The following is a 16331-nucleotide window of genomic DNA, read 5'->3' as shown; positions in this document are numbered from 1 at the left end:
TTGGTCAACGTTAGTAAACTTTGGCAACACCAAAAAATGTTTTGAAAAGATAACGGTATTTTGCATAGTTTATATAGCATAGTTTGTTATTGAAATACAGAGCAATTTATATACCTATCTCCAAAAAAAGGTGTTTTCTGCTGCCACGCTAGAGGGCACTGCGATCATCTTAAAGAGAAAAAGTAAACTGCATTTTAACGTACACACTTAACTACAGTCCGCAAACTAGGATTATTAAAAAATAATAAAAGCTATAATAAATTTTTGGTGCCTTGTTAAACATTTTTTTTTGTGAATTTTGCTGTTTTTTCACGGCTTTTACAATGAATAAAGAAAAGGCTACTGAATGAATCACAATTATCCTAATTTGCGAACCGTAGAAAGATGTTCTGAATAAGTCCTGAAAATTTCAAAGAATTTCGTTGGATAGATTTTGGGCTATGGTGACAGCAGATTTTCAATATGCAGTTTCGAGAAAAACGCATTTAAAAAGTAGAATGCGATTTTTGGCCATAAAACTTTAACTGACTATTAATCTTCTGTACCTAGTCCATCAACTTTAGGTTTCCTCGAGAAACACATGCACAGCCTTGGCTTCAATTCTTGTCCTTTTAGCGAAGTCATTCGAACGTCATTCGGACCGATAAGTACGCGCTTTATTACGGCGATCGATATAAATCTGGCATGTGACTTATCACGTGTTTAACACTATAATTTCCGAACGACTCCGAGTATCAAAAAATCACTTTGCCCATATATTATACACTATATTTAGATACAACTGATGCCGGAAAAAAAATAGATTCCGCGGATCCGACACACGGGATGACCCCCTTAAACCTCCGTCTGTACTGAATGTAAACCGATCTTGTCGGAAAGGGACTGACGAAAAAATGTAAAAAATCCTCGAGAAGTGTAACAAAGCTGTCGACGTGCTACAACGTGAGTATTTGCAAATGTATGGCTCTGAGAAAAATCAACCGTTGTGGTTTTCATGCGCGCAAACGAATATAAAAAAACACGTTTGACTGAGAGGCATAAGAAATTTCGGCTTGCGTTTGCCAAGAAATATGAAGACATAACGGGACTGAGAGAAAGTTATTTGGACAGATGAGTCCAAAATCAACTTGATTGGACCTGATGGACAAAAATATGTATATAAAAAGCCCATAACACCAGTAAGAGGCTGCGATGTAATACCTACAATGAAATCTTGCTCTTTGTATGGAGAAAGGTTTACCATAATAAAAAAACTTGTTGTGTGTTGTTTCTTTTTCGCTGGGCTAGGTATTTATTTTTGCAAATACTTATATTTCGGGAACCACTTGTCCCTTTCATCAGTGCAAGAATAAATATCTACACCAGCGAAAAAGAAACAACAAGGTTTTTTTTTATTATTTGAAATAACTAATCGTTGGAAACGCCGCATAATTACACTCAGAAGATTTACCAGATACGCAAAAAAAACCAAGTCGATCGGGTGATATGTTATGGAGTTAGAACTGCGGCAATTAGGAAAATGTAGTTTTGAGAAAATTGCGATTAAAGGTAAAAGAACCGATTTCATTGTTCGTAAATATAATCTATACTATAATATAAACAAGACAGGGAAAAATTTCTGGCATTAGTACTTCTCATGCATATATGTTTATGTGGTCCTTAAAGCTATTGTGATTATTTACATCACCCACATAGCCCGAGCATTAATTAAGGCACGGGCCCTCAGGTAGCGCACATTCATAAATGACGAGCTGCTACTTTTAGAACTTTATATGTTATTCTTAATGGTATAACTTACCAAAAAATACAAAAGAAAAAAGTTTTATTTCCTGGAAATCTTACATTAGTTGTGCCCCTTAAAAATGAAAAATAAAATATTCTCATGCGAATTCCCGTTTGTGCATACTATATGAGCTCATTTTATTGTGGTATGGATACATGGTTTAGAGCAATAAATGCACATGAAATGGAAAAGTTTCATCCACTATAACATTGTTAATAAAAGTCGGATTTCCTTCAAACATTCCAGAATAACACTCTATATCATCCCTTATACTGGTGCCATTTTATATTTTGTAGTTCTAGGATGAATCTAAGGGGGCTTTTCGCTTATATGATTATACTATATACCATTATTTTCTTTATTTGTTCAGATATCCGTACTGAATGTATTTTGAGGTCTAAATTTTATATAGATCCACTATTGTGACTTTTTCAAATTTGTTTGGTTAGATATATTTTGAGAACGAAAACTGTTTCGCACAAATTATGACCCTATGTTTCACAAAAAACCAAAAATAGAACGAGTTGGCCATATTCAATGAAAAAAAGTTCATACTCTCTTTCACGCCTCCCTCTTAAACTCAACAGAAAATTGCCCCAATTTATTACATGTAAAGAAATTCACCAACTATACCGAAGCTGTTTCCCAATAAATCGGGTACGACAGGCAGATAGAGGAACAGGCATTGAATTGATTTTAATAAGCATTTGTTTCATACCAAACTTTAAGAGGGAACCATATATGGTACAAATTGCGAGAGAGATGTTTTGAATGGTATGGTCACAGTAGATCTACTATAGGCAGTACCCTTACAAAAATGACCCCACTTGCAAATGTGCTTGCAGAAGCTTATCTGTACACATCAGAGACGCTAAACAAGGAAAAGGCATAATCTTCGTCAAATCGTATTGGTAAGAGAGAGATCGGTGAGCTTTTGCTATTCTGGTACTACGGCGTGCTCACCCATATAGCAAAAAGTTGTTTCACGTATTCACTTATACATAAGCAAAAACTTGCCAATCTCACCAATATATTGGCAAGTCCGGGCGGTATGTCAAACACAGCTGATTAGGTTTTCGGTACATCTCGCTCATGCTTAAGGGCAAAACAATTTAAAATCGTGTGTACTCGCACTGATTTCCCCCTTGAGGGGCAAGGGGGAGTGAGGTAGCTGTCTAGTATCTAACTGTGGGTATGGTATGGGCTGAGCACCAAAGTCGACCTCTGGGCTTTGGCTTTTGGCTATCGAGAATCAGAAATGGATGGTTTTTGAAAGTTTATTTTCTCCAACTTTAGTGAAAATTTTAGCGATATAAGCCGGAAATTTTGGAAAACTCTTATGATCTGGGAAGCGACTCCTATCAGCATTTTCACAACGAGATTCCACTCCGGGTTAAGGACTATCACAAAGGTAAAGTACTATGAATAAATGGAGATATAAAGACGTAAGAAAGAAAAGACGCTTCCTAAGAGCAATTACATGTAGCTCAGAAGAAGCATTTTGAGGGTGACATTGTGATTGTGACAGGGGATTTGAATGGTTCGGGCAAGTGGTCTGATCTTGGTCACCGTTATATCCATGTTTGCAGATCTGTAGATTTAGGCAACTTTCACCGACTCGTTTTCAGCGGCATACTGTTCGTGCATAAGGGTTTCCAGAAGGCCAGTTGGGTTTCGACTGACCTTAAACGAAGATGTAATCAGACTGATCATATCACTATCAGCAGCAGTTTCAGCAATTGCCTTTTGAATGTACGTAGCAAAATATGTAGCTGCTAATATTGTCATCGAGAGGAACCTACTTCTGATCCGGAAATGGAGAATAGACTTTCAAATTTTATATGAGCTATTTCCACCCCCCGACTGTCGTCGAACTTCTTTCTTGGTTTGCAAACGAACAAACTGTAAACCACCTCCCAGGGATTTTAGTGAACACTAAATTGCCATCAAAAGTGTCTTTTTTTCTACGCAGGTGAAGTTATCGGTCACATCCCAAAAGGACATGATAAGATCTACCTGACTGCAAGAAGACGGTTGAAACATTGAACACAACCAATGATATGGTTAAACGGACTTACTTATAACGAAAACGAGTTTTCACTCTGATTGGACTTGCGATAAGTTGCTGTTAGGATAAGTACTTCTTTGTTAGAGTTGTAACTGATATTTTTGATTTATTGCCGATAATCTCGGGAGTAATGCAAGGACCCATTTGCTGCCTAAACTTCTATAATATTTTTACGACTGACTTCATGACCTCTGACCTAATTCGATTTACCAACGCTACGCTTACCTTTCTATTTGAATTTCGCTCTCACCAAGTCAGTTAATGCCATCGAGAAATATGTGGTAAATCTGTTAATATAGCAAATTTGGCGAGAAAAGTATGTACCTTTCGGAGAAAATGTAGAAATTGTGCTTGTAGTCTAAACACAAGACAGCTTGCAGCTCAGAGCTCAGAGCAAAAAAGAAATGTCGTATTTGTGATCAAAATTTGACGCTTTATTTAACATACTTAGAATTATCCGATTTAAGTCAAATATGCGCGGTTGTTGCCATTTAGGAGGCAACTTCATTATCCCCCCCATATAAAATCCCCCTTTTCATTTGCAAAAAACTTAGACAGCCAGTTTTCGCAAACCCATTTTGAAGCCAACTTTGTAGTACCAAGAGCGTTTTGCATGGACCGGAGGAGATGATAATCACTTGGTGCCAGGTCCAGACTATACGGTGGGTGCGATAGGGCATCCCATCCGAGCTTCCGTAGCTTCTCGCGGGTCACCAAAGATGTGTGAGGCGGAGCGCTGTCCTGGATGGAACACAACACCATTCCTATTGAACAATTCTGGCCGCTTCTGGTCAATCGTCTGCTTCAAACGGTCGAGTTGCTCACAGTAGAGGACCGAATTGAGGATCTAGCCATAGTTGAGCAGCTCATAGTGGATGATTCCCTTCCAATCCCACCAAACACACAACAAAACCGTCAATCCGGGCTTGGTGATGGTTTAGGCCGGCTCGCCGCGCTTCGATCACTATCATTTTCGCTTGAGGTTATCGTATGTGATCCACTTTTCATCACCGCTTCAAAAATGGGTCGAATTCGTTCCGTTTCAGCAGTGCATTGCCGGCGTTAATTCGGGCCAAGAGATTTTTTTGCGTCAACTTTTGTCGAACCCAAACATCCAGCCTTTTTTGGAATCCAATCTTCTGCGAATGATTCCAAACGGTTTTATGGTCTATACCCAGTTCCTGGCCAATCGAGCGAGTGCGCACATGCCGGTCTACTTGGATGATTTCGACGATTTTATCGGTTTCTACGACGATTGACCTATCAGTACGGGCGCTGTGCTGTGCGAATCGTTACAGTATCGGGCCCATAAGCTTCACAAATTTTTTCGGCCGCCTTCGTTGCATTTTTACCCCTCAGGTAGTAAAAACGTAAAATGTGAAGAATTTCCTGTTTGGTGGAGTCCATCTTTGACGCGCTATAACTTGAGACTGAAACGTACGATCACAACACTGCCAAAGAGACACTTGTAGCACAGATTGTCGTCTTCAAATCGCGATCAGTACAACACATGATATGTTAAAGTGTCGCCATCTATTGACAAAATACGACATTCCTTTTTCCTTAACCCAATATGTAGTGAGGATGGTGTGATAAATCAAGAGAGCATTTGACATTTCAAGCGCGCGTTTTCTGATTGGAAGTAGAATTTGGACCATTTTAAATTTTTCTCTACACGTATAAATTTTCAGTAGGACCTAAAGTCTCATATTGCTGCAATTAATTGCTTATGGCGACTTTTCTTGTCATCTATTGTTGCTTTTAACATTACATATACATACTATATGTATTAGTGTGTTCTTTGGTAGCATTTATTAATATTCGTGGGAGATTTTGCCAAATGTATTTCCAATTATATAGGATAGAAACGGAGTGAATTATTGTGTATGCTATTATAAACTAACTTCAGTAAATACCTTTTGGTTAACGTAAATGTAAACTTTAAATGCAATTAGTGAATTTCACTTTTCAGCTTTGAATTATTTTAGCAGCGCAGAATCTCTTTAAGGCGATTAATAGATCGGGAAACATGCTTCGGATATCGACTGGCATTAATCTGTTTTGAAGTCAGTACTGTTCCGAATGGCTATCTGATGATTGGATAAAATCGTTCGATCTTTGTAAAAATTTAAGGTTAAACCATGTTTAATAATTTTAGATGAGCCTCTTCGCGTTGCTCGTGCGGCAAGCCTAGTTACATTACCACACGCCATTTGCAATGTTTCAATGAAATATCTGGAGAACAGTTACAGATGTTGATTTTCATCAAAGGAAATATCTTTGATACTATTACATGTTTCCGATCTCCGCAGTCATGCTGTTACAAAATCTTCACTAGTCGAGTTTTTGCTCTACTTTCACCGCATGCGAAACGAAAACTTTATCTTCTTTAGTAAAATTTAAGCTTTGCGGCAACAGCAGTAGCGAACGAAGAATATCCAATGTGGGCAAACAATTTATCTCCAAGTAACAGTAGCTCCAGCATCGTCTAACAGTAAATATTGAGTGTTTCGGTAAGTTGTTTGTGAAACATGCAGAAATTTTTATGGAGCTGCTTAGCTGGTCTTCGTTCGCATGAATCTCGAGAAAGATTGATCTCCTTGACGTACTGCGCAAAACTATTTCGGTAGCTGCAGATACTTACTGGCTAAGTGCACTCGGAGAGGTAAAGATATTAAATGAAGCCTCGTTCATTAGCGTTGCTATTAAAAAATCTACACATGAATTGTTCGTAGAAATTACCCAGAAGGTCAGTGCTTTCTAGTGTGCACTGATTTGTGCACTTTTCATCATGGACCATAACGATGCGCTGGAGACTCCTGGCAATTTCAAGTATGTCTATTTCGTGCAGATGCTATGGTTTTGGGTCTTATTTGTGAGTAAATTATGTGCATATTTAGTATTTGCAATTCGAATCATAGTTGTAAGTGCATTTGTGATGAGAGTGGATAATTTGCTTTGTTCTCTTTTTTGAACTACTTTCATGAAATACCTCCAAACCGCAGTGGAAATGATACGGAGGTAGTAGCCAATTAACTCCAAATTTAACAAGCAAATTTTCTAAGTTATGAGGTAAGAATTTTGATTATTATTGTTTATTGTAGACTGGTTCTCAGTGTGAGATTGAAAAAGCTTTGCACTGTGTTATTATACCTGCAACTGCTGCTGAAACTAATAATTGCAGAAGTAGACGGCGTTTCAATATTTATTCAAGCTTGAACAACTTGAGCGAATATTATGTAAGCATATTCGTTACAAATTAAGCTAGTTTTTTCACGTGATGTCTGCCCATGCTGAAGTATTTTCAAAATTTGTCAGTAGCCGTGCTGAAGTCGTTTATTTTTTTTGTTTCACGTTGCGTAAGCCAGTATGTTTTATGATATATATTTGCGATCAGAGCATTAAATCAATTATTGTTCGTTATTTGGCGAAGTCTATTATGTGTCTAAAGACACCTTTTGTAGGGTTTTCCGATTGGGAATCCTATTTAGCTGTCACGAGGTTTTCCGCTACTCTGCTTTTTTGATAATTTTTTTTGCCTTTTCTCTTTCTGTTTCGCAACCTTTTATTTTTTTCCGCAAAACAAAATCTTTTCAAGGTCGATTCATAGTTTGTCTGTCTGTCACACGCACTTTACTTGGAAAATGTTAGTTTTATTGAAATTTGGTGAGAATGTTGGAACTGCAAACTCCTACCCATACACCCAATGCTTGATTCACTTTATTTACATGGCTTTAATGGAATATGTTGGGAGAATTTGATATAAATTTAACCGGGTGTCCCATTTGTCAATCAAGGCGTTTTTCCGCTAGAAAAGGGGAGGGAGTGAATGATATCTGTACATTGCTCACGTTGCTCACATGGCATGATGAGTTTTAAAAATTTAATGTGAGGTTCATGTTTAGACTGGTTTCCTCCTTAATAGAATCAACTTCGCTCCCATTGCTTGCCGACCTATCACCACATTTTGATTGGGTATAAAGTCGTTATCGTCACTGTCATCGGTCATCATCATAAACGCAACGCAACAACCGGTATTCGGTCTAAGCTTCTCCTAATAAGGCACTACAGACACCCTGGTTTTGCACTGAGGTGCACCAATTCGATATTCCTAGAAGCTGCCTGGCGTCCTGACCTACGCCATCGCTCCATCTCAGCCAGGGTCTGTCTCGTCCTCTTTTTCTACCATATATATTGTCCTTATAGACTTTTCAGGCTGGATCATAATCATCCATACGGATTAAGTGATCCGCTCACCGCAACCTGTTGAGCCGGAGCTCCACAACCAGACGGTCGTGGTATCGCTCATAGATTTCGTCGTTATGTAGGCTACGGAATCGTCCATCCTTAAAGATTCTTCGGAGGATTCTTCTCTCGAACGCGACCAAGAATTCTCAATTTTTTTTGCTAAGAGCCCTGGTTTCCGAGGAATACATAAGGACTGGCAAGATCATAGTCAGTACGGTAAGAGTTTTGACCCTATGGTGAGACGTTTCGAGCGAAATGGTCTTTGTAAGATGAAATAGGCTCTGATGGTAGCCAACAACCGTGCGCTGATTTCATCGTCACAGCTGTTATCGGTTGTGACTTTCGACCCTTGTCAGGAGAAATTTTCAACGGTTTCAAAATGGTAGTCCCCTATCTTTTCATTGTTTTCGTTTGACCAGTGCGATCCGATGTTATTGGTTCTTTCGTTTTTTGCGCTGATGTTGCCACCATGTACTTCGTCTTGCCTTCATTAATATGCAGCCCAAGATCTCGCGCCACCTGCTCGATCTGGATGAAAGCAGTTTGTAGGTCTCGGGTCGTTTTTCCCATGATGTTGATATCGTCAGCATAGGCCAGAAGTTGGGTGGACTTAGCGAGGACTGTACCTCATGCATCGCAGAACGCGTTCTCTAAGAGTTAAAGAGGACGCATGACAGAGCATCTCCTTGTCTTAGACCGTTGTTGGTGTTGAATGGTCTCGAGAGTGATCCAGCTGCTTTGATGTGGTCTCGCACATTGGTCAGGGTCAGCCTAGTCAGTCTTATCAATTTCGTCGGGACACCGGATTCTCTCATGGCTGTGTACAATTTTACAGTAGCTATGCTATCATAGACGACTTTGAAGTCGATGGAAAGATGATGCCACTGATGCCAACAGTTTTTCTATCGCTTACCGCAGAGAGAAAATCATCGGTCATTGTCTTCCTTATCACCCCGAAAAAAAATCTTTTCAACACGATGACTTCCAATTGCAAAATCAGCTTCTCACTTCAACTAATGAACCTACTTGAGCGACGTCCTTCATGATAATATTGATGAGGGAGGGTTCCCCAATCGTATCGGAAACATTGCTCGCAAAAACTTCTATTTGAGGAAAAACGTGGACAGTGTGTAGAGAAGTACTTGACATTAAACGTTGAACTCGAGTTCATCCATTTTCTATGTATTATAGTAACTGGCGCTCCACGAATAGCAGCCGAATTATGTTTTCTATTTTTTGCAGCTTTGTCAAAAACAATATTTTAAAGAGGACTACCTTGTGGTTATTGATCACTATTATGACGGTCACATTTTTGTTTTGAACTACTGGTATTGTTAAGAGAGTTGGATGTCGCATAAGAGCGTGCTTGCTTTCCATGGAGATGAGGATTACACCTCAGATATTCAATATCTCCGTTCGCTTTACCGTCATCTTTCTTGTTTGGAACATTTCGAAAGAATTCATTCACTTGAACTCAATACTTGCTTTCGATAGGTTATTCACTTTTTAATTCTTCTGGACCTACTCAAATTTATATCATACTTCGGTGAGAGAGCCTTCATCAGTCCCCTTTCAGTGTCTCTGTCACACACATTTTCAGCGAAACTACACTGAACTTGAAATTTAACGAGAACCACCCTTTTGCTCTCTATTTTTTATTTTCACTTCTGAAATTGCGTTGGCTCTTTGACGCTTCCATGTAAGGGTTATGTAAGCGAATCGGAACCAGCGTCACCTATCATTTGATTTAGAGGTGATTTTCGCTACATAAATCAATGCTTTCAACTGATAAGGTCGGTGGTCAATTAAATTGGTAAAATAGTCCATATCTTGGAACTGAATTGGGATCGTCAATAAGTTCATTGTCACTGTCAGAGTTTTTATATAATAACCTCATCATTATCAATGAAGTAAAGGTACTTTTGAGTACTTTTCAACATAAACCATAAGAAAGTTAATATTTGGCAACATCACGTTTTGCTGAATGACAAAATGGCCGAACATTTGAAATGGTCACGTTCTAGTGCCTGTAGTCACTTCGTGAATAAGTGGATAATTCCGTAAAGTTTAAAAAACAAAGTAGCCGTTTTGGTAGATGCAGCCCACCACATCATAAGAGGTATAAAATAACTTATTAAACGCATTTACAAACAACGCCATTTGCAATTTACAGAAAAGTCCGTTCAACAGTGTAATGCCATTAGGGAGAGATATCGCGGCATATACCGACGGGCAGGTTCACTCTTAAAATAAACACAGAATATTGTCAGTAGCGAAGTTTCATAGTCGTTCGGGTAAACGAAAACCGATCATCTCTCAAAATAACCGAGAAAATAGCCACATACCTCTGTGAAAGGGTGCGGTCGGAAAATTGTAGGCATTTGTTATTTAGTTCTGTGGTCTGATAAAAGTAAATACGAGCAGTTTGGGTTTGACAGAAAGAACTATGTCTATGGATACACCAATACGGAGCTTAAAACTCGCGACATGCATGCAACCATCAAGCATAGTGGCGGGAATCAGTTAACTTGGGGCTACAAAATGATCAGTTTGACTAGATTGGTATTTATTGACTAGAACATGGAAAGGAAGTATACTTTAAGATGTTGTGTCTTAATTTGTTAGAAAACGTCACCTGAGGCATACAGCATTCATTTGCCTTCTAGTAGGACATCAACCCAAAGCACATTTCCTTTACCGTACAAGAATGGTTATTGTATAAGATCCAATGCGGACTGTGTACGTCTCCCCAACCTGTAAGCATTAACCTCGTTGAACATCTGTAGTATTTGCTCGAACTCCAAAGTCATAAATAGCACATGTTCTTAAAATATGATATCAGGAAGACATTGTAGGAAGCTTTCCCCGACGTGATACCAGCTGTATGCATCGCTGTCTTACAGATGCGATTGCATTCATAAAATTAAAATGAAATCTAGAATTTGGTTGATTTTCATCAGACTCCATTAAACTGTTCTTGCTGTGCCAATACTTATGTTTTGGTCTTTTTATTGTATCGTTTGATACTTGCTTAGATGAACATGTTTCAAATTTTTGTCAGTCAGTACAGTACAGTGTACAGTATACATATAAAGGCACCATTTAGTACTTTTTGTCACATTTTTAAAATACCGAAATATCTTTGCTTTCGACAAAACTGCTCAGCGCAATCACCTTTCTAAGAAATAAACGTATAGAAGAACGGGACAAGCACAAAGAAGCTCTCGTGACTCTCATGACATGACAACACAGTGTAAAGTGCCGTGTCGATCTCAACACAGTTTCAAGTCAAAAGCTGAGTCCGTTAGGGTATTTTGTCGTCAATACATTTTTGCTAGTTATCGGGGAAGGGGGGAAATGATTCAATCTTTCCTAAGACACCTCGATTACGTTATTGACATCTGTTTGCTTTTTGATGAGTTATTGACCTTGCGGTAGACTAGCCACTGTAGTTTGGGTGGTAATGTGTCACATTGTCGGGAATTGACTGCGATGGTGGGCAAGCACGATTTTCGGGCTATTCCTTACATATACCTTTATGGAAATACAGACAATACCGTGTTAGACAAGAACAACCAACCATGGCGGAATATATAGCAGCCAGTGTAGGATATAATTCCTAAAATATAAAGAAACTGATACCCTGAAAGTCGCTCCTAATAATGTATCAGTTTCCTGTATGCGATAGACTTGTTAATTTCGTGACGGTTCATTGGATTATTTAGTTTGAAGGCCCCATTAAAATTTGTGTAATACAAAGAGAAAACTAAACCGGAACTACAGAAAGCTGGTTAAGATTTTAGACTTGTAAGAAGTTCGAAACGGGGCCTCTTTAGAACATATTGTGATAAGGCGGAAGAGAGACTTCATGGTGTTATTAGACGGGAAGAGTCGGGTGACATTCTCTCTGAAATTTCTGGAGGGACTGCTTGAGCATTATATTCGTAAGCGCTAGGGCCGTACTCGTTTAATGAAAATAAGCATCCTTACCAGCGTAAAGAATTCTGTGAATCTACTCTGCAGTCCTTAGTTGCAAAGGTAGAGAATGCAGCTCTGAAAGGTGAAGGTGGATATAGAAGTTCGTGGACATTCAAGGCATTTTTGACTATACGCCCTTTCAAAAACTTTAGAATGCCCTTAGAGAGCATGTTTCCGATGATACTTTAGTTAAGTGAACCTACGATATATTAGCGTAGAGATTGCTGTGTGTTGAAATAGGTATCGAACCCTAGCTGAACACAAAAACAATAAATTCTATCCTGAGTGAGGTGTTATATCGTCAGTTATGTGGTGTATGCTGATTGACTCAATGCTATGTGAATTGCAGAATTCTCCATTACACCCCTAAACTTATGCAGATGACGTAAATATTGACAGAAACCTCGGAATATAAGGCGATGGTGATTTGTTTAAAAGTTGGTGCCTTAGGTATAGACTAACCAGATGATATTACTTACCAAAAGGAGGAAACTGGAAAGTTTTTGCCTGCCAAAGACGAAGGTAATAACCATTCGGGTGAGAGCAATAATTGTACAAATTCATCTTTCCATGAGAACTGGTATATGCTTCTACTAAATTTGGGAACAAGCTTTTCATAAAAGCAAGTTACAGCGACAGTTAGGGCACTCTACTTTTCCTGACAAACACATTAGCTGAACATATGTTCAGAATAGGAATTAGAAGATGTTATGTGCCCACCTGTAATCAAGTTCAAACCGCAAGCCCTACAGAATCGATGATTTCGAGGAAATTTTGATCAAATCAAACACATATCGATCGAGAAAGAGAAGGCGACTGACAAATTGCTGTTTATTGGGGTAACAATTTTGAAATGGGCCATTTTCTAGTGGTAAATGATTGCGCCAGAATGGGAGGGTGAGTTATAAAGCGTTCAGAAATATCTATGAATTGAGATTCCAATTACGCGAAAAGAGCTCATGATGATTAAGGAATCAACTCTCTATTCGCTTGACCGCGGTTCACTTGGTATTCTTTTGATACTAAGGGCTCTAGTTCTGCGAACACTAGGGTTTTATATAATAAAGATCTGTAAGAAGTCAGACTTCTTAGCAGGGCCAGTTAACACCGTCGACTAAGGTCAGATATTTGGCTTAGTTACTTCGGAAACATATAATAGCATGGAGCTTTGACAACCACTCCTGGCAAAAATCGCTTGCTTGATCCTTATTATCAAGGTCGCTGTTTTGAAGCCATTCCCTCCAACTCAAATCTGAATTTCCGAGGTAACTTGTAAATGTGTGGATTCCACAAAAAAAAAATTGCATTTCCCTGGAATGACTTCTTGTACGGGAGAAATTACTTTGAACTTTGATATGGTGGCCTTCTACTGCATTGCAAGAGAAGCTTAACGCAGCACCGGTAAGGTTTCTGATAATGCATAGTCATTTCAAAACATTGTAACAAGAATTAAGCGTTCATGAAATTGAAATTATGAGATTATCATGGTGAATGCGTATCTCTCATAACGCAGTACTATTCCCATAAAACATTTTTACCGTTATAACAATGCTGCACGATTTTAAAAGTATCTCGCTTCTCAAGAATCAAGTGTTTGATTTATGAGTTCATTTCCTTTCTACAAGAGTTTTGTATTTACTTTTAAAGTTGAAATTTCCGCTTAGTGCTTTCAGTTTATTCGCAAATACCTTACTGTGACGTTAAAGGTTGATTCACATGTGCCTCAAGAATTTTGCGGCTTGAACGCTCGGACTTGAGTATGAGATCGAGATGTTGCTATGCGTTAGTCACTGTTCACAAGAAATTGTTCATACCTCTAGTTCATCAGCATTCAGCTTACGAAGTCATGATTTTCTTTAAAAAAATTTTATCCCCTTTTCGGATTGCTGAAAAAAGGCAATAAATTAAGTGCAGCGTGTCGTGCAATGTTTACATGCTACAATGATTCGGTGATTGATTATCACTTTCTCCTTTGTTGAAAGCCACCCATAATAATAGAATGAAGTAATTGCGGCTGCAGTCGAGCGAACCGAACTTCCTTAAGTATCAATTTTCAGTTCCTGTAGACTTTCTGCGTTGGATTTAAGCAAAACGCAAGAAGTAGCGCTCCGTAGATGAGGAGAAGACATTGAAACTTACGTGCATTGGCGTGGTGATACCTAGCCACCAACTCCAGGTCGCTCCATACTGAGACGCTGTAGGTGCAACTAGCAATCTACGATTCGCTTTTCCTATCTGGCTTTGCACTTTTCGTGTGCACTTGTAGTGCGCAACCAGTGAGATGTCGGAGGTGAGGTTTTCGCACCTGGGTAAGCACACAGTTTAGCTGGCCGCGATGCGACGCTTTATGCCAGCCAACGGACCGAATCAACACGCAATGTGAGAGGCGCACGCGTACGTAGGTGTATTGAACATTTCACGTACACCCACGTCGCTTCGGGACAACCAGATCGTGCCGAAAACAGTGAATGATTTACATTCGAGCCATAATACACTGGGCAGTGACGACTATTGCAAAAGATATCGGAGGTGGACTCGAAGAAAACAAGATATAATCGAATCTCTGCCAACCCAGGCGACTCAGACATAGAAACAAGTCAGTTGGGTTGCAATAGATCGCGACGGTGTGGTTGTCGATAGCCTCCAAACTTTGGAAGCAACAGTTTTGCGTTGGCTGAATCATAAATTTCGAAGGAAATTTGACCAAAATGCGGCTTACCTTTAATTTTGTGCTGAACCTCCGGCTCACTAATTCATGAAGTGGAGTTTTGTAATAATCCCAGAAACGGTGGATGCGATGAATTCGGCTGGATCGCAGTCTATCGCCTGATGACGGAATCGGTTTGAAGATATTTTGTTAGCAGAAATTCACACACTGATGGATTTTAAGTTGCGCTTGAGTAATAATTCAAACCTTTAGCGAAAAAGGCTTTCTATAGCATTATTGGATGATCATACACTTATTTCGGTCTAGGACAACATTTCGATTTTGATCTAGTTCACAATTGTTTTCGCTTTTTTTGGATGAAAACGAAAGAATTTATCTGAATTTTTGAAGAAATTAAACAAAATTACATAAAGCTATAATGCGAAAACACCAACAACAAACGCACACTCGCGCCAAGCTTGATCTTATTTTTCGCCAGATATTTCACAAAAGATATCAGCTACATGCGCGCACAACACAAAAGCCACGCACTCGCTCCGCTACCGATCTGTTTGGTTACCTGTTCTCAACTAAAGCTACAGCGATTCAAGCTGAGTTTACCTGTTGGTATATCTACGGCCATGAGGCAACCGCGAGACGATTATAGCTTTTTAGCAGCAACAACAATGACTCGATAGTCTCTCGCGGATCCAATCTTTGGAGCCCGCATATGAAAACTAAGGCTTTTTCTGCACGGCTGAATCCACACCACAACACCTGAGTGAGTCGATGAAGTGGTTGTTCTTGTACTCGATGCAGTGCAAAGATGCTTTTGAATATATTCGCTAATTTAGTCGAGTCTGACTGGTCTTGGGGCCGAAATAACACTAAACAGTAAGTGTTGGATTAGTTTGGATAATTCATGGTTCATACGAATTCGGTTAGATGCAATATGTTAGGCTTAGAAATACTGACCTTCATATTGATTTTGCGAAGTTAATAGGGCTTGATTAGTGGACTTTCTGGCATTATTTGTCTTCGTAGAGCATTTCTTTTCTTTTAAGAAAAGTTTTAGGATTCATGAAGACTGTTAATAATGGGGACGATAAACTCTTCTAAACATTCAGAGTTGCAACATATGCACTTTGTCTAGCCTCATATCATCATTTCAAATAGAGTTCTATCCAACATTAACAGAAAATTGCCAAAACAAAGTATTTTATTTGGTATTTTATTCGAGTTACTGCCTTAAGTCTTTCGTTTTAACCATTTAGAAAAGGAACGCACTCAAATGAAGTGACGTGTTGATATCAAGATAGAAATAAATATCGATAATTTGAGAAAGACATTTCAGTGGTTTTTTTGTAAATGTGCATGCGCTTGCAGCATATCTGGTGGCTCTCGTTAGAATTTCTTTCAGATTGAGGTGCAGTTCAGAAATGCATCAAAGGAGATTATGCTAACGAGAATAATCCTTTTTAAGTATTGAGCTTCCTGTGGGGAGTTGCCAAATCTGCCATCAGGCGCGTCCCTTCGTGCGGATAAGGGAATGCTCGGCGAATGTGTCATGGCCATGCACATGCACGCATCCGGAGATGTACGTGTAT

General features: G+C 39.1%; 1 protein-coding gene across 2 annotated transcripts in view; it reads right to left on the bottom strand.

The window, feature by feature from the left end:
* Positions 1 to 15382, bottom strand: part of LOC119654171 — a 36702-nt gene extending 21320 nt beyond the window's left edge. Inside the window, exon 1 of one of the 2 annotated variants that reach the window (XM_038059345.1) lies at positions 15346 to 15382. In XM_038059345.1, the coding sequence (XP_037915273.1) occupies positions 15346 to 15367 (22 nt within the window). In that variant the 5' untranslated portion in view covers positions 15368 to 15382. Of the gene's footprint in view, positions 1 to 14796; positions 15324 to 15345 lie in introns of those variants that run through there. The other variant, XM_038059346.1, reaches the window with a different exon arrangement.
* Positions 15383 to 16331: the final 949 nt, after the last annotated feature.

Source organism: Hermetia illucens, chromosome 4, assembly GCF_905115235.1.
Source record: "Hermetia illucens chromosome 4, iHerIll2.2.curated.20191125, whole genome shotgun sequence".
Lineage (NCBI taxonomy): Eukaryota > Metazoa > Arthropoda > Insecta > Diptera > Stratiomyidae > Hermetia > Hermetia illucens.
Note: the sequence above shows the minus strand (reverse complement) of the source record. Positions and strands in the feature narration are given on the sequence as shown.